The sequence below is a fragment of the Rousettus aegyptiacus genome, unplaced genomic scaffold (assembly GCF_014176215.1).
Source record: "Rousettus aegyptiacus isolate mRouAeg1 unplaced genomic scaffold, mRouAeg1.p scaffold_m13_p_2, whole genome shotgun sequence".
NCBI lineage: Eukaryota > Metazoa > Chordata > Mammalia > Chiroptera > Pteropodidae > Rousettus > Rousettus aegyptiacus.
This window is the reverse complement of record NW_023416295.1, coordinates 25,907,097-25,933,291: the sequence shown is the minus strand read 5'-3', so window position 1 is coordinate 25,933,291 and position 26,195 is coordinate 25,907,097. Positions and strand designations below refer to the sequence as shown.

At 33.5% G+C, this 26,195-nt stretch overlaps 1 protein-coding gene across 3 annotated transcripts in view; it reads left to right on the top strand.

Moving 5' to 3' along the window:
• BMPR2 (bone morphogenetic protein receptor type 2) overlaps window positions 1-24,506 on the top strand; it is a 134,004-nt gene extending 109,498 nt beyond the window's left edge. For 2 of the 3 annotated variants that reach the window (XM_016161950.2, XM_036237964.1), the window contains 4 exons: window positions 146-282; window positions 11,177-11,349; window positions 14,260-15,539; window positions 17,084-24,506. In XM_016161950.2, the coding sequence (XP_016017436.2) occupies window positions 146-282; window positions 11,177-11,349; window positions 14,260-15,539; window positions 17,084-17,334 (1,841 nt within the window). In that variant the 3' untranslated portion in view covers window positions 17,335-24,506. The remainder of the gene's footprint in view (window positions 1-145; window positions 283-11,176; window positions 11,350-14,259; window positions 15,540-17,083) is intronic. The other variant, XM_036237965.1, reaches the window with a different exon arrangement.
• The last annotated feature ends 1,689 nt before the right edge of the window (window positions 24,507-26,195 follow it).

Here is a 26,195-nt window from a genome sequence, read left to right as displayed (position 1 = left end):
CTCCAAATATGCCTGAAAGGGTTTTAAAACAAAAAGATTGTGACACAATTTCTTTGCTTGCTTAGTATCAGAAGTACTCCCATTATTCTATCTTTTTATGATAATTGGAAATTTTACTCCATCTTTCTTTTTAAAAAATTCACAGGTGAATCTGTACCGGAATACCAGATGGCTTTTCAGACAGAAGTTGGAAACCATCCAACTTTTGAAGATATGCAGGTTCTGGTGTCCAGAGAAAAACAGAGACCCAAGTTCCCAGAAGCTTGGAAAGAAAATAGCCTGGTAAGAAAAAACTGAACTATTAAAAAAAGGACTTGAGTTTCGTTCCTGTGTTATCTTCTATGCATTTTATTGTTTCAAGTCATATATTTAGGTCCTTAATCCATTTTGAGTTAATTTTGATGTATGGTGACAGCAATTCAGGGTCCTTTGTGCTTTAGCAATTCAGGGTGGCTTTAGCAATTCAGGGTCCTTTGTGCTTCCATACAAATCTGATGATTTTTTGTTCTATTTCTTTAAAAAATGCTGATGAAATTTTGATGGGGATTGCATTAAATCTGTATAATGCTTTAGGGTAATATGGTTATTTTAACTGTTGATTTTTCCAATCCAAGAACACAGAATATCTATTTCTTTGTATCTTCTTCAATTTCTTTTAATAGGGTCTTATAGTTTTCATTATATGAGTCCTTCACTTGTTCCATTAAATTTATTCCTAGGTATTTTATTCTTTTTGTTACAATTGCAAGAGGAATTTTTTTCCCACTTTTTCTGACACTTTATTATTAGAGTATGGGAACACTATGGATTTTTGAACATTGATTTTGTATCCAGAGACTTTACTGTATTTGCTTATTGTTTCTTTTAGTGTTCTTGTGGAGTCTTTAGGGTTTTCTATGTAGAGAATCATGTCATCTGCAAATAGTGACAGTTTGACTTCTTCATTTCCTATTTGGACACCTTTTATACCTTTTTCTTGTCTGATTGTACTTGCTACTGGTCAGTGGCGATAGTGGACAGCCTTGCCTTGTTCCTGATCTTAGAGGGAAGGTTTTTAGTTTTTTTCACCATTATGTTGAAAAGTATAATGTTGGCTAAGGGTTTGTCATAGATGGCCTTTATTATGTTAAGGTACTTTCCTTAAGTGTTTTGATCATAAATGGATGCTGTATTTTGTCGAAGGCTTTTTCTGCATCTATTGATATGATCATATGATTCTTATTTTTTAATTTGTTTATGTGGTGTATCACATTAATCGATTTGCGTATGTTGAACAATCCCTGTGCCTCTGGGATGAAGCCCACTTGATCATAGTGTATAATCTTTTTCATTTAATGCTGTATTTGGTTCGCTAGTATCTTATGTAGGATTTTTACATCTGTGTTCATGAGAGATACTGGTCTGTAGTTTTCTTTTTTGTTATCTTTACCAGGTTTCGATATCGGAGTAATATTGGCTTTATAAAATGAGTTGAAAAGTATTGCCTCCTCTTAGATTTTTTGGAAGAGCTTGAAGAGAATAGGTATTAAATCTTTTTAGAATGTTTGGTAGAATTCACTGGTGAAGCCATCTGGTCCTGAACTTTTATTTTTTAGTAGGTTTGTGATGATTTTGATTTCCATACTGCTGATCAGTCTATTTTCCAGTTCTTCTTGATTCGGTTTAGGAAGGTTGTACTTTTCTCAGTATTGGTCCATTTCCTCTAGGTTATTGAATTTGATGTTATATACTTTTTCATAGTATTTTTGTATGACCCTTTATTTTTCCGCGATCAGTCATAATTTCCCCTTTCATCCCTGATTTTGTTTATTTGTGTCCTTTCTCTTTTTTCTTCAGTGAGTCTAGCCAGGTGTTTGTCAATTTTATTAACCTTCTCAAAGAACCAGCTCTTTGTTGAATTTTTTTCTATTTTTTTTTTTTTGTTTTTAATTTCATTTATTTCTGTCTAATTTTGATTATTTCTTTCCTTCTGCTGACTTTAGGCTTCATTTGTTCTTCTTTTTCTAGCTTTTTAAGATGAAGCGTTAGGTTGTTTATTTGGGCTCATTCTTGTTTCTGGCGACAGGCCTGTAATGATATGAACTTTCCTCTTATGACCACTTTTGCCGTGTCCCAAAAGTTTTTGATATGTTATAGTATCATTATCATTTGTTTCTATGTATCTCTTGATCTCTCTTTTTATTTCTTCTCTGATCCAGTTATTCTTCAGTAGCATGTCTTTTAATCTCCATGTATTTGTGGTTCTTCTTGATTTCTTTGTGCAGTTGATCTCTAGTTTCAAACCATTATGATTAGAGAATACAGTTGGTATGATTTCAACCCTCTTATATTTGTTGAGGCTGTATCTGTGTCCCAGTATGTCTTTGATTCTTGAGAATGTTCTGTGTTTACTAGAGAAGAATGTATAAGCAGCTGTTTCGGATTGGAAGGTTCTGTAGATGTCAATTATGTCCAGTTGGTCTAATGTGTCATTTTAGGATGTTATTTCCTTATTAATTTTCTCTTTGGATGTTCTGACCATATCCAACAGTGGGGTATTTAGGTCCCCTACTAAGATAGTGTTTTGGTCTGTTTCTCCCTTTACTTCTGTTAGTAATTGCTTTACATGTTTCGGGGCTCCCTGATTGGGATCCTAGGTATTAATGTGTTATATCTTTGTACATGATTCCCTTTATCATTATGAAGTGTCCCTTAGTATCTTTCTTTACCTTTTTTATTTTGAAATCTATTTCGTTTGATATTAGTACCACTGTTCCCGCTTTTCTCTGAATGCCATTTGCTTGAAATACCATTTTCCACCCTGTCACTTTGAGTCTATATTTGTCTTTGGAGCAGAGATGTGTCTCCTCAAGGCAGCATATGGTTGGGTTTTGTTTTTTGACCCATTCTGCAACTCTATGCCTTTTTATTGGTGAGTTCAATCCATTTACATTTATGGTGATTATTGAAATCTGAGGTCTTCTTATAGCCTTTTTATCTTTTGCTTTCTGGTAGCTCGGTGTTTCCATTGCTTCCTTGTCCTCGTGCTTCTGTTTTCCTTATTTTATTTGGCTTTTGTAGGTTTTCTCTCTGTTCCTTCTTGTTTTATCTTATATACAGTGATTCTGAATCTTTGGCATGAGGTTACCATTATGAATATATAAAAAATAATTTTTATATATATATATATATATGCAGTCATCCATTTTCTTCTATGCGTGACTTATCTCCATTCCCCTTTGCTAATTTTGATATTTCAATTCTCCTCTTTTCAGTCGTTGTTATCTCTATTCCTATGTATGCTGAACGTTCATTACTATTTTGTTATAACAATTCTCATTATTATTTAAGCTTATAATGCCCTATTCTTAGTAACTGTTGCACTCCTCTGTTTCTATTTGCCTGATAGTCACTTTACTCCTAATTATGTTGGGTTTTTTTTGTCTTTTTTTTTTTTAGGTCAATAGACCTCTTTCTGTATTTCCTGTAGTGCAGGCCTCACAGTGGAGAATTCCCTCAATTTTTGTATGTCCAGAAAAGTCTTAATTTCTCCTTCTTATCTAAAGGAGAGCTTAGCTGGATACATTATTCTAGGCTGGTAGTTCTTTTCATTTAATAGTTTAAATATTTGATTCCATCCCTTTCTGGCTTGTAAGGTTGGTGCTGAGAAGTCTGAGGATAATCTAATGGGTTTACCTTTATAAGTTACCATTTTTTTTTTCTCCCTGGCTTCCTTGATATGAACTTTGTCCTTGATTTTTGATCATTTTAATACAATGTGTCTTGGTGAAGGCCTTTTTAGATTGAGATAATTTGGTGTTCTGTTGACTTCTTGAATTCCAAGCTCCAGCTCATTCCTTAGATTAGGGAAATCCTTGTCCACTATTTGTCTGAAAATGCTTTCTAATCCCTGTTCCTTTTCCTCGGCTTCGATAATGCCCATTATTCTTATGTGTCCTCTCCTGATGGTATCAACTAGTTCTCGAATTTCTCTTTCCTTATTTTTCATTCTTCAGTTTCTCTCTTCTTTCTTCTGATTTATTTCTAGATTTCTGTCTTTGATATCATTGATCTTTCCCTCCATTTGTTTGATTCTTTTTCCCAAGCTTGCTATTTCATTTTTCAACTCTTACAAAGTGTATTCTTCATCACCAGTTCTATTTGGTTCTTTTCAAGGAGTTCAGTCTCCTTGCTCTGCTCATCTAGTTGTTTTTTTCAATTACCGAAATTGTTGATTTGAGTTGTTTTGGATCTCATTGAGCTTTTTCAGAAGTACCATTCTGAATTCTCTTTCATTTAAGTCACATATTTCTATGTCTGTAAGCCTATTTTCTGGAGATTTTTCTCTTTGTTTCTGAGATGCCTATTCACCTTGGTTGTTCATGGTGTTTAATGGACTATTCCTCTGCCTGGGCATTAATGGAAGTGTATTCTGCTCTTTTTCTAGGAAGAAGATTTATTATATAAAGGTCTCTCTTTAGCCTGTTGCAAAGAAGGTGCTTTTCTTTTGGTTTCCAGTAGGTGGTGTCTTAGCCTCTTGGATCCCTGCTTTATATAAAGTCTTAATAATGCTTTTTAAATTTTCTTGTAGATATTTAATCACGCTTGCTACCCTCAGTTTTAGTCCCTGTTAGTGTCAGCAACAGTCTTGGCAGCATTTGCTCAGATTCCCCTGGGGCTCCTTAGTGATCAGTCTTCAAGGATATGGAGGGAGGGGCCTTCTGGGTTAGGGGTTGGGGGCTGCACTCAGCCTCTGTTTTGCTACCATGGCTGTCAAAAATCAGCTGTTGTTCCTCTGTGGTCCCATCCTGCTTCTCTGCTTTCTGCCCTGATGACTGGGCCCTGCAGCCAGTTGGCCACAGGGAGCTCACAGCTAACCCAGTCAAGAATGTTCAGAGAACTTGCAGCTGCTCCTTCTCCCCTCCCCCTCCTCCTGCAGGGAGCTCAGGCGACTGGGAGAGGCAGCTTGTTTATTAACTCCCAGTTCACCACCTGGCACCGATCCCACGCTCAGACATGCTGGTGCGCAGTTTGGATGTTTTTTGTTGAGTTTTAGATGTTCAGCTTGTTGTTTCAAGGGGAGATATCTGGGGATGTCTCTCACTCCACCATGTTTCCTAAGATCCTCCCAAGGCAGTTGTTTTATATAGAAATATTTTAAATTTAAAAAAAAAAAAATTCTAGACCCTAGTTTTTTTTTTTTAAATAGCTTTTTTAAAATATATAAAATATTCAGGTATAACTTGTTCAATGACTATATCACCATTCTTCATATTTTTGTTCTTTTCCAGATTCTTATCTTCATTTTTTAATCTGTCTTGAATACTAGTTTGTTCTCTTTCCCATCCTAAAATCACTTTTCTGGTTTCTCTTTATCCCTAAATCTTAGTTCTGCATAACCTCTTTTGGCTCGACAGTTTCAATATAATGTCACATAAAAGTTTGGAACTCTTCTTCAGTTGTTTTTTAACTCTAGACTTTTTCTTTCTCCACCCATTAAATTCAGTCTTCCAAAATGTACTGTATATTTCAGAAGCTACCAATTCTTCTTTTCAGATTTTATTTGTTTTTCCATTTTTTCTTCTTGACAAAATCTGAAAACTTGTGATCAAGAATTAAGCATTTTCCATACTTTTTTTTCTCACACAACCTACTTTAAGAAATACAAGTTTATATCATGACATAATGTTGTCAGATAATACTTAATGTGAACTATCTAGTCTACATCCTGGTATTTTCTATTCTAGTCTAGAGTATTTCAGTTTTGGAAGATTCGTACAGTCATTTATTTTAAATACTGGTCCCAACCCACTAAGCTGATTTCATGACCCACCCGTGAGCCCCAACTCGTATTTTCCTGTCATTAGATAGAAAAGTTCTCTAAAGTTGCTTGTCTTTCTTTTCTGTTTTTTTTTCCTGCTTATCTTTCTTCATTTGTTAATAATGATATCACCTTTATCTCATTTACCCAAATGTTAGATATTATTATTTATATATTTCCTGTTAGAGTCACCCTGTCAAAGCATTCATCTAATTTTGCCTGAATGTTTTTTCCATTCTTATTTACTATCAAAAAAATGTTTAACATTTAAAGAGATGTAATTGATATGCAATAAACTGTACATATTAAAGTATACAGTTTTGATAAGTTTTGACATATGTATACACACATAAAACAATCACCACAATCGTGATTGTAAACATGTAATTACTCCTACAAGTTCTCTTGTGCCCCTTGTTAATCCTTGTCTCCTGACTCCATTGTCCACGAATCCTGAGGCAACTGCTGATCTACTTTCTATCAGTAGCAATTAGTTTACAGTTTTAAGAATTTTGTATAAATGGAATCATATAGTACATACTGTTTTTGTTTGGCATTTTTCACATAGCACAATTATTTTGAGTTTCATCACTGTTGTTACGTGTATCAATAACTTATTCCATTTTATTGCTAAGTAGTGTTTTATGGAATGGATATGCTACAGTTTGTTTACCCATTTGCATGGTGATGGATGTTTGGATTGTTTGCAGTTTTTGGCCATACAGATAAAGTTACTGTTGGGAAATAATTTTTGTTAAATTTCTTTTTAAAAAATGGGACAAAAAAATTCATCAAGACATTGTATTGGATGATGAATAAAATCTGGTAACTAGAAACCTCGGTCCCTATCTAAAGTTACCAGTTTTAAGGCAGAATCGTTGTTGATGAATAATATTAGTAGTTAACAATTGCTAAGTTCTTACAGTGTTCTAGACTCTGTCTTAACTCATTTACTTCTTATGTGAATTAAGTACTACTATCATACCTATTTTTTAGATGCAAAAGTAGAGGCCCAGAGAGGAAGCTAGGATATGTGGCTAAGAAGTGGCAAAGCAAAAATCAAAGGCCAGGCAGCATAGCTCCACAGTTGATACATTTTCCTAAGGTGACTGGCTCTAAACAATGCTGATAGAACATAATTCCTAGTGGATATATGGGTGCTGTTATAAAAGTTATGATTTTTTTTTTTTTTAGGAAAATCTATTACAAGTTCCAAACAATGTTAAAATAATGGTTGGGAAGCCATTTACACAAGTAAAGATTTAGAAGTAAATTAATATGAAATTAGGAAAAGGAAAATTTAGAAAAATAATTGAGAATTCAGAGGTTTACTATACATAAAACTCTGGGGCACCTAAAAACAATGATTTGGTAAGAGGAAATTGTCCCAGAAATAGAGTAAAGCAATGCTAAATACCCTAGAATAAAGAAAAAAGTAAAGATTACTGTTAACTACTACTGTTATTCATCAACAATGATTCTGCCTTAAAAATGGAAACAACTAGAGGTAGGAATCAGGGTTTCTGGTTACCAATTTTATTATCTAGTACAATACCTTGATGAATGTCTTTTTTTTGGGGGGGGGGGTCTCATTTTTGAAGAAGAATTTTAACAAATTACTTCCCAACCATATAATGAAAATTAACAAATTGATCCTCATTCAGTGTCTCTATTTCTGTAAGATATAAAAATAACCAACATACAATTTTTAGCTACTTGGATTTTGGTGTTTCTGGGCTCTTCTGGGGCAGCATTTGGTAAATGAGATTCTCTACAATAGATAGTACTTTGTTATAGAAAAGGAAAAGGGTCCCTTTCAGTTTAGTTTGGAAAAGTATCCAGATCTTTGCTTTAGAAAGATTTCAGTGTGTACACTTTACTGTGTTGCACTTCATGTTTAGTAATTAAAAACGAGAATGAAACTGAATTTGTATGTGGGATGTGGCATGCATGTGTTTGGTTGCCAATAGAGAGGGAAAATGAGTGGTCGATGGATAAGGATGGGGGTAAATTGTATTCCTTTTTGATCTTTTGAATGTAGTGACACATATTATCTGTTCAACAAAGTTGTTTAATTAAATGTTTTTAATGCATATGGTAAAAATTCAGAGTTCTAACAATAATAATGAATTATTCTTTAGCAATACAAAAAATAGGCAGTGAAAGTTCTTCCACTGATGTCGAACATCCAAAAGCCCCTCCAAAGAAACAAACACTGTTAAGTTCCAGAAATTTCTGTGCTTTACAAGGCTATATGTTTTTATATCCTTTTCTAACACACACATGGGAATTACTTAGCCTGTCTTTACTTACCAGTTGGGAATATATACATCTTCCTTTCTTTTAATGCTGCATAATATACATTTATACTGCAAGTTTTTAGCCAGATACCTGTAAGAGGACATGTAGAGTTTTCAGCTTTGGATGTTATAACTGATACTGTGATGAACATCTACACATGCATTTTTCTACAAATTTATAAGTTTAGTTGAGGAATGAATTCTTGGAAATAGTATTACTGGATCAAAAGGTTAATACATTTACAATTTGTTATTGCCAGATTATCCTCTAAATAGATGGCACTCCCAACAACAATATAAAGTGCCTGCTTTCCCATTACCAACACTTTGTGTTATAAAATTTTATTTATCTTTGTTAATGTGGTAGATAAAAATGAATCTTGTTTTCATTTGTAGCTAGTAAGTCATAGAGCCAAAATCTGAAGTCAGGCTTTTCACTGAGCTGGTACTCTTGCTACAAAGCTTGAACTAATATTCTTAACTACTACACTATTTTGCCTAAACATAGTAAATAAATTTGAGCATCTTTGCATTTTTTGTTTATGTGCCTTTATCCATATTTCTATTATGGATTTACTATCATTTTTTAAAGGTCTCGTTACTGACAAGCATCATAGATATGAATCAGCCAAGAAGAGTCAAGAGATACTAAAACTAGTAGGTGAAAAGGTGAATGCAGAACAGGATATTTACAGAGGCTTTAACTACTTATTACTCCTACAAAACACTGAATGAAATAGAAAATAAAAAACAGTGAGAAACCTGGCAGACACCAACTCAATCATGTGATCAAGGTTAGCTTCACTAGTAATGAGACAAATCAAATTTCGCATACCACATAAGATGCAGTGAGACAAACATAGCACCTGTTCTGTGATTTTCTGCCAAATATGCAAACCTTGACTATAATCATGAGGAAACATCAGACAAGTTAAGGAACATTCTAAAAAGTGACTGGCCTATAAATCTTAAAAGATATCAAAATCATAAAAGACAGGAAAAGTAAATTTGAAATTATTTCAAAATAAAAAGAGAAAGTTCTCATTTTATAACTTGGTACTAATTCATTTTATCAAACCAATATCAAAATCCACTACAGTAAATGTATAACTAGTTTTTAGAGGTATATTTATCACAAAAAGTTTGTTATAATTGATTCCTCCATTTCCTCTATTATATTCAAATCCAGGTCAGTTTTAAATCCATTATATACAGTCTCTCCTCATTATTCACAGATTTCATATTTGGAATTTAACTACTTGCTAAAATTTATTTGTAGTCTCCAAATCGGTACTCAACATACTTTTACAGTCATTCATGGATATGTGCAGAGCTGTGAAAAACTTGCATCACCAGATGTACATGTTCTCAACTGAGGTCTAACTGCTTTCTTGTTTTATTTCTTATACTGTAAATAATTGTCCTTTTTTACGATTTATTTAGTGCCCAATTTTTCACATTTTTGTGCTTTTTGTTGGTAATTTCACAGTTTAAAATGGCTCCCAAGTATAGTTCTGAATTACACTCTGCTGTAAGCACAATGAAGGATCTGGTGTGTGCTAAATTAGCTTTGTTAGGGCATGAGGTATAGTGCTATTGGCCATGCATGCAATGTTAATAATTTGATAATATATATATATTTTAAAGGTGTCTTTAAACAGAAACACAGATAAAACAAGATTATATTAACTGATTGATAATAATATCATGGCCACTCACTTACTACCATAAACAACAGACAACTTTACTTTTAATATGAACATCAAACTTCTACCTCAGGGCGGTACACATTTGTCCTCAAACTCCATCAGATCAGTATCTATTCTTCAGGTTTTTCCAAATTTTGAGAAATAGCTAATTATTCTTATTTAATGAGATTATTAATTGTCTATCTATTGTTTGAAGTTTAATATTACTCAATAATCAGAGTCTGGGACATTTATTAAAATAGATATCAAAATTCAATGGAAGATATACTCTTTGATCTGTGGTCTCGCCAGAATTTCAGAATCAACAGTACTGCACTAAGGCAGGCAGTTTAGAAGAACCAAGAGAGTGGGGAAGATGATATTGAGTGTGGGCCATGGTACAGGTATGTAGTGAGCATATCCCCAGAGAGAACATTATCAAATTTTCTGCAGGTTCAAGATTCAGATTTGTTTTTACAGAACACAAATTATTAGGAAACATTAAAAATGTTGCCAAGGTTGCTAACAAGGATTTTGGCTTACAGTAGGCTTGTCAGATAAAATACTCATATTAAATACTGCATGAAATATACTTGAAAATAATTTGGCAGTTATCTGAAATTAAGTGGTACCCTATATTTTTATTTTTTAAATCTGGCAACTCTATAGCCTTACTTTTTTGAAAATGTTTTTAAAGGCACAAGAAGTATGAATATTCAAGCAGGTGAAAGCTTGAAGCTTAATAAAAACAAATCCAAAAGTCAAATCTGGAAGTATTCTGGATGACAGTCCATCGAAGTATAAAAAATCTGTTTTTTAAAAGGGAGTTTAAACTAACTTTCCTTGAAAGGGACACTGTTGTTCATTGCTACTACAGAATGGAAATGCTTTTGATATTATTAAATGGAAATTAGTTTAAAGAAGAAGGAAATGTCAAGCCTTTAAGTTTTACGGTTGGAATGAAATATTCTTTACTAGAAGTCAAGGAGAAAAAGCTCACCTAGAGATGGAAGATAGTCTGATGCCAAAATTGCATCGAACTCAAAAATTACTTTTAAAGTAGAATTATTGGCTATTTATTGAAATAATAGTGTGGTGAGTCAACAATGACATAAACCTGTGACCTTGAAAAACCATATAAAACTTACTACAATTGCTTAATCTTACGCATAATTCTTCAAGGAGTTAAATTAAAGCTTGTGTGCTTACTTGTTCCTCACTTCTTGAGAAATGTGACCCTTTACAAATCTCTTAAATCTAACATGTTTTATTTTAGCTATGTAAAATATTTATTAAAGAAAATCGAGTTTTCTTTTACCTCCTACCACTAAAAAACGATGCTGTTTTTCTTTTTTCGAGATGCCTATTTGATGTGTTTTTTATTACAGGCAGTGAGGTCACTTAAGGAGACAATCGAAGACTGTTGGGACCAGGATGCAGAGGCTCGGCTTACTGCACAGTGTGCTGAGGAGAGGATGGCTGAACTTATGATGATCTGGGAAAGAAACAAATCTGTGAGCCCAACAGTCAATCCAATGTCTACGGCTATGCAGAATGAGCGGTAAGACCCAGAGAGGCATTTGTCAGTCAGTATTGAAAACTGAACAGAGAACAGGAAATAAATACTATTCATCCAGTCTAGTAGTGCAATGATTAACTCATCCAATCTAATATTATATTTTTGTTCTTTTATGAATATTTTTGTTTAGTATAAGTGCATCATGGAATCTGTATTTTTTTATATCTAAAGAAATAGTAAAAGATCAGTCTTTTTCTGTTAATGCTTCAACTTCCCGATAATAAAGGTAAAACATTTTCATAATTCCAAAAGTTTGTAAATACTTCTTCATATATTGTCTTGTTTATCCTTTGTTATTTTTCCTTTTCTCCCTGCTTTTTGTTTGTTTTTAAAAAGGAAATAGTATATGATCTTGCCTATGTATCTAACCATAATTTCACTGGAGACTAAGTTTCCAGGCTTCCTATCCAATGCCTTCTTACAGAATATACTACCACTACTTTTATATGAGAACAATTCATAAGGTCTTCCCATCCCATCATGAACATTATTTCATGAGACATTTCTTTATTAGAACTATCATTTTTGGTTCTAAATTAAAGGGCTTTTTAAAAAACTTCCTAAAACTTGGAACTTTTAGGCTGTGTCATCTGTGTTTTTAGTTTCATATTTTGGTGGGGAGTCTTCTTATAAATTTGTCATTTTATCTAATACATGTTAAAAATTTTAAGAAAGGTATTCAGGAAAAAGTTGCCAGGGAAAATTGAGATAAAAAACACTTGATTCTTCTTCTTCTTCTTTTTTTTTTTTTTTAATTGTGGTACATTGGTTAACAAAATTCAGTAAGTTTCAAGTGTACAATTAAATAGTAAGGTATATATATATTGCATTGTGTGTTCACCACCCTTAATGAGATTTCTTTCTGTCACCACATATTTGACTCCTTTTATCCCATTGACCTCCCTTCTCCCTCACTACCCTCTGGTAATCACTAGTCTATTGCCAATGTCCATGAGTCTTTGTTTGTTTGTCATATTTGTTTGTTGTTTTTAGGTTTATATCCCACGTATAAGTGATATCATGTGATTTTCAACTTTTTCTCTCTGGCTTATTTCACTTAGCCTGATTATCTCAAGGTCCATTCATATTGTTTCAAATGGCAGAATGTCATCTCTTCTTATGGCTGAGTAATATTCCATTGTATATATGTACCTCTTCTTTATCTAGTCATCTATTGTAGGACACTTTGGTTGTTTTCACGTCCTGGCCACCCTGAATAATGCTGCTATGAACATCGGTGTGCAAATACCTTTTCAGATATAAGTTTTCAAGTCTTTGGGGTAAATACCCAGTAGAGGGATTGCTGGATCATATGGTAGATCAATTCTTAGTTTTTTAAGGAACTGCCATACTGTTTTCCATAGTGGCTGTACCAATTTGAAGCCCCACCAGCAGTGTATGAGGGTTCCTTTTCTCTGCATCCTCTCCAGCATTTGTTATTACTTGTCCTGAAAAAATACTTGATTCTTGAATCATTTTCTGTGCTAGTTTGTATTGTTCTAATTTCTAAAGTGTAATTTATATTACAACTATAGCCCCCAAATTAGGTTTACACTACTTAGTTTAGGTTAACTTCAGCATGTAAACTCTAATGCCTTATAAATCAACAAGTCAAGGAAGGTAGAGACTAGCAATTCTAAGTATAAGTTTTCTCACTTTATACATATACAAAGATAGTCTTCTGTTTCCATCTCACCTTATCTCTGTAATTTATGTATGCTCTAGTATGCTATTTGTACCTCTCTCAAGAATCAGTTACTTTTACTTTAGATGCTCTTGAACTTTTCTTGAATGGTAAGAAAAACCCTTGATGTCCCCTCTTGCTTTGGCTATTTTTTGCTTTTTGTGTCATTCAGCTCTACTCCTTACATGCTTCTCATGTCCAGTCACTTCTAAATAGTTGCCCCTAAATCATAGTTCATGCTATAGTCATTCCACTCTAGGTTTCATTATATTGAATCTTACCCTTCACGCCTCCTAAACTTCATTTTCTCATGCACTCCAACAGCTTTTTATTTCTTTTTCTTCCTGTCATTCCCCTGAACTTCATCAGTCTTTCTTCATAGAATTTCTCCTTTAACTGGTGCTTTTCTCCTATAACACTTGCATCTTTTAATGTTCCCAATGTTTATACTTTGATTGTTTTAGTTAAAGCTACTCCTGGTTTTTATCTTAAATAGCATAAATATATTACAATGTGATACTCAAGAACTGTCATACTCATGGTGTGACTATGACTGTGAAGAACCCTGGAGAACTGGAGAACATTTCTGAATCTTTGATCTTTCACTTGAGTATCACATTCTGCCTTATACTCTGGGCTCTAGGACTTTCACTGATGTGGCTTAGTCTACCCCAGGAAGATACATTCCATTGCTAGACTCTGCCTCTTTTTAGAAGTACCTTGGAACAACCTAAATGCTTATGTTCTTTTTAAAATTTGGCCATTGGAACTTAATTGGTAACATATTTGTTGAGGAGCCACTGTGTATCTAGAATTATGAGAGTACAAAAGAAACATATGCCATGCCTCTCATGAAACTGCCTGATTGTATAAGTAGACAACTCATAAAGATATATTTGGTAATGCTACAAAAGTATAGGAGAGATTTTTAAATGAACTCTTATAAGCCAAAGTAATGAACATCTTTAAAAATCATATCTAGATCCACATAGGTTTTTCAGTAGGCTTAAATTATATAAAACTAGGAGGTAGTAAGTTATTAATTGATATTTGATTATTTGATTAGTATTTTTAAATACTCTCTAGAGTGATATGGGTTAGGAATAAAATACAAAGCACTTTATATTTAAAATCAGAGATGTTAAACTTGGAAAGTCAATTTATCATAAATGTACATTCTCAATGTGACACTTTTTTCTTTCTTTAAGCAACCTGTCACACAATAGGCGTGTGCCAAAGATTGGGCCTTATCCAGATTATTCTTCTTCCTCATACATTGAAGACTCTATCCATCACACTGACAGCATTGTGAAGAATATTTCCTCTGAGCATTCGATGTCCAGCACACCTTTGACAATAGGGGAAAAGAACCGAAACTCAATTAACTATGAACGACAGCAAGCACAAGCTCGAATCCCCAGCCCTGAAACCAGTGTCACCAGCCTGTCCACCAACACAACAACTACAAACACCACTGGCCTCACTCCAAGCACTGGCATGACCACTATATCTGAGATGCCATACCCAGATGAAACAAATCTTCATGCCACAAATATTTCACAGCCAGTTGGGCCAACTCCTGTCTGCTTACAACTAACAGAAGAAGACTTGGAGACCAATAAGCTAGACCCAAAAGAAGTTGATAAGAACCTCAAGGAAAGTTCCGATGAGAATCTCATGGAGCATTCTCTTAAACAGTTCAGTGGGCCAGACCCACTGAGCAGTACCAGTTCTAGCTTGCTTTACCCACTCATAAAGCTTGCAGTAGAAGTGACTGGACAGCAGGACTTCACACAGGCTGCCAATGGCCAGGCATGTTTAATTCCTGATGTCCCGCCCACTCAAATCTATCCTCTCCCCAAGCAACAAAACCTTCCTAAGAGACCTACTAGTTTGCCTTTAAACACCAAAAATTCAACAAAAGAGCCCCGGCTGAAATTTGGCAGCAAGCACAAATCAAACTTGAAACAAGTAGAAACTGGAGTTGCCAAGATGAATACAATCAATGCTGCAGAACCTCATGTGGTGACAGTCACCATGAATGGTGTGGCAGGTAGAAACCACAGCGTTAATTCCCATGCTGCCACTACCCAGTATGCCAATGGGGCAGTACCATCTGGCCAGACAGCCAACACAGTGGTACATAGGGCCCAAGAAATGCTGCAGAATCAATTCATTGGTGAGGACACCAGGCTGAATATTAATTCCAGTCCTGATGAGCATGAACCTTTGTTGAGGCGAGAGCAACAGGCTGGCCATGATGAAGGTGTTCTGGATCGTCTTGTAGACAGGAGGGAACGGCCACTGGAAGGTGGCCGAACTAATTCCAATAACAACAACAGTAATCCATGTTCCGAGCAAAATATTCTTACACAGGATGTTCCAAGCACAGTAGCGGATCCTGGACCATCAAAGCCCAAAAGAGCACAGAGGCCTAATTCTTTGGATCTTTCAGCTACAAATGTCCTTGATGGCAGCAGTTTGCAATGTAAGTGGAAGGATCATGTAATCTCTCCTGCTTGTCTTTGGGACCATTTAAGTATCTACTTAGATAGAATCAGACTGCGTTTCAATAAGTAATAAAATAAAATAAGCCATTTGGTTAGACCTCAAAAATGATTAGACTATTATAAAGAAAAAAATAATTTTTGTTGTTGATAATTAGAAAGTCAATGTCACAATAGAATAGTTATCAATTTAATATATGCCTTATGTAGCTACTGGTTTATAATGTAGTTCACATATTTGCTATCAGTGGTTAAGATTAAATAAATATTTACCAGTTTAAAAGCTCCAAGTAAAATGATGCCAGTATAACTTTTGAAAGTTTGTTGAGCATATTAATATCTATTATATACACTTAGATTTTACCAGACTTAATAAATCTTAAAAGACCAGAGAAAATTCAGAAAAGTCACTATAAAGAAACAATAAAGTTGTTCTTGTTTTTTTAGCATCATCTTTTTCAAGAATATGTGTCGATTCTCCCACATGCCTATAGTATTGTGCTATGGGCCCCCTAACAACTTAAATAACTAAAACAAATAACTTGATTTTTGGTTTCTGGCCCTAAAGGAATTATAACACAAGACAGAAGAGCTCACCAAAATCTTTGATAGTCATTATTATACAAAATAATTTCTCTTTTAGACAGACAACACATATGAAGAAAAACAAAGTCATGTTTTATGGTTTTTGTCAAGGACTACAAAATGGGCTAAAGGGAATGAGCTCTCAAAAATCTATTAGTAGAATCTCGCCCCTTGCATGAGTGGTTTGTACCATAGAGAAATGGTCACCAACCTTTTTGGCACAAGGGACCAGTGCTCCTATGAGAATCTGATGCCTGATGATCTGAGGAGGAGCTGAGGTGGTGATGCTAGGGCTGGGGAGCAGTTGCAAATAAAGATGAAGCTTTGCTTGCTCCCCTGCCGCTCACCCCTTGCTGTGCGGCCCATTTCCTAACAGGCCACCAACTAAACCAGTCCATGGCCCAGGAGTTGGGGATCCCTGCTGTAGACCACTTGACATACCTACCCTATGACAGGGCTTCATATCAGTAAGATGTCTTGTCAGGTATGGAAGGGGGAGTTACTAGAAAATTTGCATTCCACTATTTATGTCATTGTTCTGTAGAATATCATATGTCAAGTGCCTTTTTGATTTGCTGTAATTTGAGCATTTAGTAGAATGATTAAATGTGTTTTGCCAAGTTAGAATTGCTACCACTAACCAAAGGATTTGAGAATATGGCTGAGCATTTTGAATTTTCTCCCCTGTTTTTGATTTTTTGTGTTTTTTAAGTATTTTCTTCCTTGCTCTATAGAATAATTCAACCAGTTATAAAAACATTGGACGTAAAGAGTCTCAAAAATAAGTTGGTTAAATTTTGCCTGGCATCATGAATTTCAAGAAAAGCCCATTAGCACCTCCTACAAACATTAGTTTGATCTGTTCTCGAGTTCCAACCCTAACATTACTTTTTAATAGTTTCTTTATATGTAATTCATTTTTCTGTACTTTTATTTTCAGTAGGTGAGTCAACACAAGATGGCAAATCAGGATCTGGTGAAAAGATCAAGAAACGTGTGAAAACTCCCTATTCTCTTAAGCGGTGGCGCCCCTCCACCTGGGTCATCTCCACTGAATCACTGGACTGTGAGGTCAACAACAATGGCAGTGACAGGGCAGTTCATTCCAAGTCTAGCACCGCTGTTTACCTTGCAGAAGGAGGCACTGCCACAACCATGGTGTCTAAAGATATAGGAATGAACTGTCTGTGAAATGTTTTCAAGCCCATGGAGTGAAATTATTTTTTTCATCATTTAAACATGCAGAAGACATTAAAAAAAAAAAAAACTGCTTTATCCTTCTGTCAGTACCCACTCCCACCCCTGCAACAAGGACTTGCTTTAAATAGATTTCAGCTATGCAGAAAAATTTAGCTTATGCTTCCATATTTTTTAATTTCTTTTTTTTTAAGTTTTGCACTTTTGTTTAGTCTCGCTAAAGTTATATTTGTCTGTTATGACCACAGAACTATATGTGTGTGTATCAAAAGTGGTCTCAAAATATTTTTTTAAGAAAAAAAGCAAAAACAATGTATTGCTGATAATCAGTTTGAAACAGTTTCTAAAGGTTATTAAAACAGAAGCAAATTAAGACAGGTTTGACTGCAGTGGTGTCTGGTATCCACATTTTATTTCTGGGCACAAGCTAGTTTATATGTTGATATGTTCCTGAACACACTGTCTTTTGGACATTCTTTTCTCTTGTGTTTTGTTTGAATGTGCAATAGTCTATAGGCCACAAATAAGCTTTCTTATAAGCTCTCTTCCTAACAGAGCACACATTCTTCCATAATATGAACATTTTTCTTCCCCATTTCCCATACTTTTGGCGAGTCTGTTCTATGACAATGAATTTTGCAGAGGAGAAAGCAGCTACCTGATTTCTTGCTTTCTCTCTCCTTATGGAGAATGCAGAAGCATTGTCTCAAAGGGCTCTGAAGAAGGAACTACCAAAACCTAATTTGAAATGCTATTTCTTTTAACCTTCCATATCCTAAATGTTTCCTTCCAGGCATTTTAATAAACATATTTAGTTCTGGTTTTGGAAGTTCATAAGAGAGTGTAGAACAAAGTAGAGGAAGTCAAATAGTAGCTTTTTTCATTTATTTTATTTTTATATGTATGTTATATTTCATTTTCATTTATTTAAGAAGCACATTTTTATCAGAAAACTTACAGAGCTATACTTATATGGAATTTTTAAGTAGGTAGATAGTTAAGACAGTATAGTGTTATATCCTCCATTCTTGGACTAGGCCATCTTTGACTCAAATAAAATTACGTTTTCTATTTAAAATAACTTCAAAAGCGATTCATAGTTTTGAGCCTGTAGTATCTTTCTATCCCCTTCTCAAGCAAAGCCTGGTGACTATCTGAAAATGATTCCTCTTCCCATGACCTAAAACACTATGTGGAAACATCATTCAACTGGCAAGCCAAGTCCCTGTGGAAGGAAGGGTTGCTGCCAAGCCTTTCATCATTGAGCAGACTGAGACTTAACCTCTCTCTTTTCAGAACTGTTTTTTCACTAATCCTATTTTCATAATTTCTCCTTTTGCCAATTTTTCACATGATCTGTGATATGTTAGCAGCATTTATTATTTACATTATATTCTAATGTACTTTTTAGTGATAGTATTTTTGTATCCTTCAAATCATATTGTTTTTTAAAGCTTCCTTTGCTTTTTTCATTTCTGATAATCGTCTCTAAAACAACTGCATTTTAAAAATAAAGCACTTTATGTCAAATAAGGGACTTTTTCTTATAAGCACAAATTACTTTCTATTAATTCACAAACAGTGATGCTCTCACTTATTTTTTACAGAGTACTTAGAGTCTTAGTACCTATTATCTAATTAAGTTCTAAGATGTCTCTGGGAGATAAAAAGCTAAGAGGAAAGCAAAAGTCCCCTGAATAATATTTTCTCACTCACATTCCTCTATCTTCATCAGTTAGCTAAAAACAGCCTAAATTTCCTAATTTGCTATCCAAAATACTTATGACTTGTATATAAGCCTTCTCTTGTTTGCCATATCCTGTGATCTTATGAGTTAGATATTAAACACTTAACCATTTATTCAGCTACATTGCTAAACATGGTTTTGAATTCTTAAATTAAGATTCTTTTACTAGTGCCCAGGATTTCCACCTTTTTTAGGTTTTATTGGCCTTTATCTTGATTCAGACCCTTAAAAATTTTTTGCTCTTCTGGCATAAATTTTTTTTCCATTTAGTTATTCTTTTATCTATATAACAAATTATTTATATCTTATCCAGTAAATTTTCACTTAGTTCCCTTGCCTTTAAACGTCATTCTACTGGATTTCAGAATATTATTTTCCAACATTTGTAGGACATCTTTGAGTCAAAATATAGTCCTTCTTTAATTGAAAGCATTAAGGATAAGTGACCATTTGAGATCTAGCCAATCTTTTCCTGACAGAGAAGAGTTACCTTACATTCTACTATACTTTGTGTTTGGGCCAGTTGTAAGTTTTCCAACATTTTCAATATTTAATAATAAAATACTTTCAAAAATTAATATGCCAAATTAAAAGAACTCCTTATAGTTTCCAATTTTATGCAAACATTTTAAAAACAAATAATTTCCCCAGTTTTTTGGTAGACTTTTGAAAAAGAAGTAGAAAATGTAGATCATTTTAATAAATTTTACATTAAATTGTACAGCAGACTTATTTTTAGAATCTGTTTATAATATACAGGCAAGCAAAATGACTCAAATACTTATTTGCTTAATTTTATTCATCTAATAACAAATGTTTCCTAAAGCTTATATTTAACTGCTATCAAAAATTTTGCATGTAAAAAAGCATTTGAGTCCTTTTGAATAAAAGACCATTTAATGAAAAAATATTAAATTCATTTAGCAAGATAGTATCACAACCTTAAAAGCATCATAATCGTAATCAAAGTCTAATATTAATTCTCTTAACTATCATAATTGCATATCAGAACTAAGTAATTGAAAGAACTTGATTTGAATCGTATTTAGACAAAAATGGTTTGATTATAATTCCTAAAAATTTTCCCCCTTTTTAAATGCATAATCGGGTGTGGGAACCCTGATATCAGTGTAAAAAGTTATGGTAAGGCACAGGAGTAAAACAATACTAATTGACCTTTTGTTGCATACTGAATCCTGGGATATACATACTCTGTCTCTTTTAGTCCAAATAACTGTATAAAGATTATAGTTAATCCCCTTTTACAGATGCATACTAAGAAATTCTCCCAAGGCTCTCATCTAATAATAGAAAAAGCTGGGATTTTAACCTAGGTTTGCCTCTCTTCACACCTCATTTGTACCATTCTGCCTACACACTAGGACAGAGTGTATAACATACTGACATTTTGTGAGAAATTCAGTCATTATATTCTAGCACCATTGTGGCTTCTTTATAAGCCAAATCAGATACCTTAATGATGTTAAAAGACAGGTGGTCATATAAGAAGACGTGTAGACATATTTATTTTGAGTGTTGCTTGAGAAATAATTACTAAATCAAGACAAAATTCTATCTTAATCTCTGTCATCATAAATCTTAAAATCATGTCAATTCTCTTCACTCCTAACATTGTTATATTGAGAAACTAAGGTAAAGTACATTTTAAAGTAAAATTGAAGGTGGCTTATGAGAACAGAGACTTTTTCATAAATTGATTCTGTGCTTATTTTGGAGGAATTAATTTAACATGGACATTTAGTCTCCTCAGTCCTCTACTCCATCTTGAAACTTTCTACTTTTAGTGACTTTAGAAAATTTTACTAATTCAGAGGACTAATTGAGGAGGATGTAGGAAGTACACTTGGATACCGTCCTTTTGATAATACACTTTGTATAGCTTCCTTAACATATGTCCACATGTTCCAGAAAACATATGTCGGTTCTAAAGGTGAAAATAATTTTTAAAAGGTAGGAACACTCAAGTGTATATTTCAGTGGGAATTATTCTAAAATTTGGCAAGCATTTTTACTTAAAATACTTACAAATTTGGCTTCTAAAGTCAAATGGAATACCTGGTAGGCTGTAGCTCTTTACTGAACCTTCCATTCTCTGTCAACCTTTCTCTCCAAAGTCATTTAAAATGGAAAAATATTTCAACAGACTTTTAGTCTCTTTTTTCATATTTATGGAATGAATATTTACTGGACGGAGATGATAGTTACTGGAACTTGAGATTACTTACATTTCTATACAACCTTTTATAAATTTATGTTGAATTTATTATCAGTTGTCATGTTATTACATGACAATTCACAAGTTGCTTTATATATTGCTTTACCTTCCAAGCTAACTCTTTAAAGTTACAATCTGTACACATGTTAGTTGATTATTTAGACCAGTTATTCCAGGAATTGCATAACAGTCCTACATATACCCCAGAGGTCTTTTTCAGACTAGGATGTTTCTAAACATTCATACTTCTTACTGTCAGTTTGCTCTTCAGTAGATAAAATTGCATTTTAACTTTTAGATTCTAAACTATGCGAACTTTAGCCAAAACTACCTTGCATGACCTACTCCTTAAATACCCTCCTTGATTAAGTAAATTTGGCAAGTCACAGCTTGAGTTAATTACACAAACATTATTATCAAAAGAAGGCTTTTCTACAGGTTCCCAGATTAACATAGAAGAAAGGAAGTCCCAGAGTGCTCTGGTATACCTAAATGTTACTTTCCTCAATCACCTCTTAGTTTGCATCTGACTGTATCCTCTGGTTATCTAACTTGCAATCTTCTGTGTCAGGAAAGTTTCCTTCATTTCTATTTTCTTTCCCTCCTGTTTTCATTTTATATCCAATTCTCTTATCCAGTAGTGAAAAAACAGTAAGTAGTTGGTTATCCTCTTCAACATTGTTATTCTTCAATATTTAGGCTTCTCGTTTAACATCTAAGTCTCGGTTCTTCAAACAAAATTGTTTTGATTCCTTTAGCATTTTCTCCTCAGTTCTGTTTTAATAACTTTATATTTAAGAATACCTAAAATTATATTTTTGTTAAATTTAAGTTCATTATTCCAGTTAATAGTTCCAGAGGATAGAATTGAGAATTATGTTAACCATTTGACAATAGATCCAACCATTGCATTGTCAGCAAATCACTTAAAGTTTTGTATCTAATATTTTCTATTAAATTGTGGAGTTTTATGATTTTATCTTCTAATTAGTTAGAACTAAAAAGCCATGCATACAAATTATATATCATTTTGCCATTAAAAATATTTTAACATATTGCAGTAAGCTTAGCATTATGATTGAGCCACAAAAAAACATATGTACGTTTTACATATTTCTTTGTAATAAATATGAAACACAAAGTGCAACATTAACTTTCAAAAGAAAACCCTACAGCAATCAGGTATTATCTATGTACATTTTTGCAGACCACTTTTGAAATATTTATCATTGTTTTGCAACATAGACTATAGATTCGCTGAACTTTTAAGTGATTGGTTAAAGTTGTGTGTTTGTGCATATTAAAAAAAAAACAGGATTTTATCTGATGGCTGATACATTTGAAAGTAAATACTTAAGAATTTATGCTGTGTATTAAAATTATGCCCCAAATAAATTTATCATATCTTGAAAATTTCAATTCCGTTATTACTGTGATGTTTATAGTGTTTCTATTAAACATGTGACAGGCATTTTTAAAACTTAATTTGGAACCCAGATTTTAAAATCTGGGTAAGAGAGAAGGAATCTTTAGAAATAAATCACATTAGGGCATCAAGTTATGGTTGAATTTTTAAGCAAAAAACTGTATTTTGAACTATAAATTGGGTTTTTTAAATGATTTAAAAGGTATCGTGGGTTTTTTCCATTTTATTTGTACCTTTAGATTTTAGAAACATTATGTTTTAGACTCACTCTATAGACACAATATTACTTAAAAACTCAGGGCCCCTTCCATCCCTTTGCACATTGAAAAACTTCAATTGATAGTAAATAAGCAGTTAGATCCAGCTAAATATTTAAAGCATTGTACACGCAGTTCATTTAATGTTTCATCTCAGGATTTGATTTAATTTGCATAGATGTAATATCATTTCCTTAATCATAAAAACTTGCTCAGTTAAATAATTACTGAATAGATGGAAATGATTCAACTAATTGGCTACATGTTGCAGAATATTTGGGTCTTAAGAGTTGAAGCATTACCTTCAAACCATTTCTGTTCTTTGGTCAAATGGTTATGCATAATGGGACGAATTGGTTTATTTGATTATATTTTTTAATGGGAGAACTTAGTTCCTCTGAGATGAAATTTTCTCAGGAGGTGTAATTCAACATTATAAAACTATTCTAAAAGTGAACTAATGTGTTTATAGCTTTAGTAATAGCTTGAAAGGTTTGAAAAGGTAGCCTCTGACAACCTATTTATCTCCAATCCAAATAGAATTTTTCTTCCAATCAGACTAGTTCAAGCTCTAAATTGGTATGCCGTATACTTAAAATCCTAGCAGTGAAGTGATTTGTTACCAGTCTCTTGTCTCAGGCTCTTCACCTTATTACCAATCTTCGTAAATGTGATAGGAAAACATTTTTAAAGAAATTTAATAATGAGAAAGCTAAATTACTAAAAGTTTCAATTCAAAGATAGGTCCTGGTTTAACATTAAATTGCCTGGCTTCTGTGGCTTTTTCTGGTCACATTTATTTATTTAAACAGTTTTTGTATGCCTTATCATCATGTTTCCACGGAGATTACATTGTGTAAGTGTATAAGCTGGAATCATCCTTAATTTTCTGTTGATAACTTTTCAAATGAAGATAGTGGATAATTTAATATACACTAACTTAGAGTGTTGTTATAGCCGAAACATGGGCATGTGTAGCTGCCGTGCTTTTTCTGAATGGACAGGAGAAACATAAGCTACAGAGTATTCATTTCTGAGGATACTTTTCTGGAGTAAGAAAGGCTGAAAATTATTGTCAATTCCTCAGAACCTTCTACCTTGTTAACGGGTATTTTTGTTGGTGTATTTTGCTCTTACATATTACAGATAGAGTATCATATATGAATTTATGAATAATTTCAGTTATTTTGCTTTTGTATAAGCCGTCTGAGACCTTGCAATGCTGTATAAGTTGTGTTTGATGGATCAGTGTATAAAATAAAGCAAATCACTTTTCTTTTGTGTTATCTATGGATGCCACTATGAAAGCTGACATTAAGCCACTAAAGAGTTTTCTATGAATAATTGTAAGTAAATGCTTTGATATCTATAAACCTAAATAAAAAGATTGTATTGATACAGAGACATTGGAGGAGATTTTAAGACAGTTCTTTAGGTTTAAAAAAGGCTTGCTGTAAAATGGTGCATTATTCCATTTATTAAAGATCATGTTAATGACAACAGTAATTGTATCTTTTGATTTCGTGAGGTCACCAGAAATTATGATAGTTAGTGTGGTATTTAGGGCATTTTGCACCAGGATAGCAAATGTTCTAATATGATTTTCATTCCTCAGTATTATACATCAAAATTTAAAAATCAGCTAACAATTAGCTAATAGCTAATAATTACACACCTACTGTATACCAAGTATTGTTAGTTATTTTACATATATGTTGATAATTTTCACAGCAATCCAACAAAATGCATGTTATTGTCCCCATTTTACAAATTAAAAAACTGTGGCTTAGAGAAGTTAAATACCTTGCCCAAAGCCACGGAACTGGTAAAGATGAGATTCTAATATGTTTTCCATTTTGCTTTGAACTACAGTTTTTAATCTCTGGTTATGGAAAGAGAAACACAAAAATGATAATGGTGCGGTGGTTATATAGGGTATCCAAGAACATACACGAAGCAATTTGAAGTTAATGAAAAGCTACCAGATGTTAAACCAACTATCTCTATTGGCATAACATTGTGTTTTGCTTCATATCATCAAATAATCTTTTCAATTAGATCTTTGTATTTTTAGGAGGCCTTGCTTAAATAGAATATGAATTTGTAAAGGCAAAACATTGTTTTTTTGACTCAATAAATTCAATTTATTAGCTAAGTGTCCTGCAGCAGAATCCTGTGTCATTTCACAGGACAACCATCTTTTAAAAGTGTTGGATCACTCTTATCTAGATGCCAAGGAAATTTTTGCTTAAGGAAAAGAATGGCCTACTTCCACAGGCTCTGTTGTCGCCATAAATGATATTTTAGAGATAATAGATTTGGGGTACCTTTTTCCTTTTGACTCACATGCCAAACCTTACAAATGTTACAGGGTACTATTGCAATATTCTACAGAATCCACTATGTAATATTTAAGATGATAACTAAATGTCCTCAGAGAAAATACAGTGACCTGGGAAATCTGTGTAATAATGACATGCTGATGGTTTTAATAACAACTTATCACAAATTATTCTCATTTTCCCCTCCACCTATCTGATCCATCTTCCAAGTTTACATCCTTCTCTGCAAAGGACTAACTTAAGCTAGCAATTAATCTTCCTCTTTGTTTTCTAGTGTTTTTCAAACTAAAGGCCAAATTTACTTTTCTGAAATTGAATCATTGCTCTACTGAGAGACACCAAAAAGTATGATATGATTTCTGTCCCCTAGAAATTTAAACCATCTTGTGGAGGAGAGAAGGCCTCCTGAGGAAATGGTCACATCCAAGCAAGATGGCATGCTAAGTGTTCAAATAAGTGGTAAACTATACGTTCAACATGTGTTTGAAGAGCCAAGGAAGACTTCAGTGAAGAAATGACTATTGAGCAGGGTCTTGAAAGGACAGGTAGGATTTCAATAGGAAAAGTGAAAGCAGAGTATTTGAAGTGACCAAGGATGAGAGAAAATAGGGACTGGAAATGAAAACCAGACCCAGATGTCTGGACTTGCTGTCATTGACAATAGGGAGCTCAAAGTTTCTTAGGAAAGAAAGACCTTGATAAAAGTAATGTGAAGTTTAGACTGAGAGGTGTGCAGGATAGATTAGAAAGCAGAGTGATTGGACTGAGAAAAAATACAAATAAAATGCAATTTCCATGGTTACCAATAAGTTCCTCTTTCAGAGGGGCATCAAAAAACTTTTTTGAA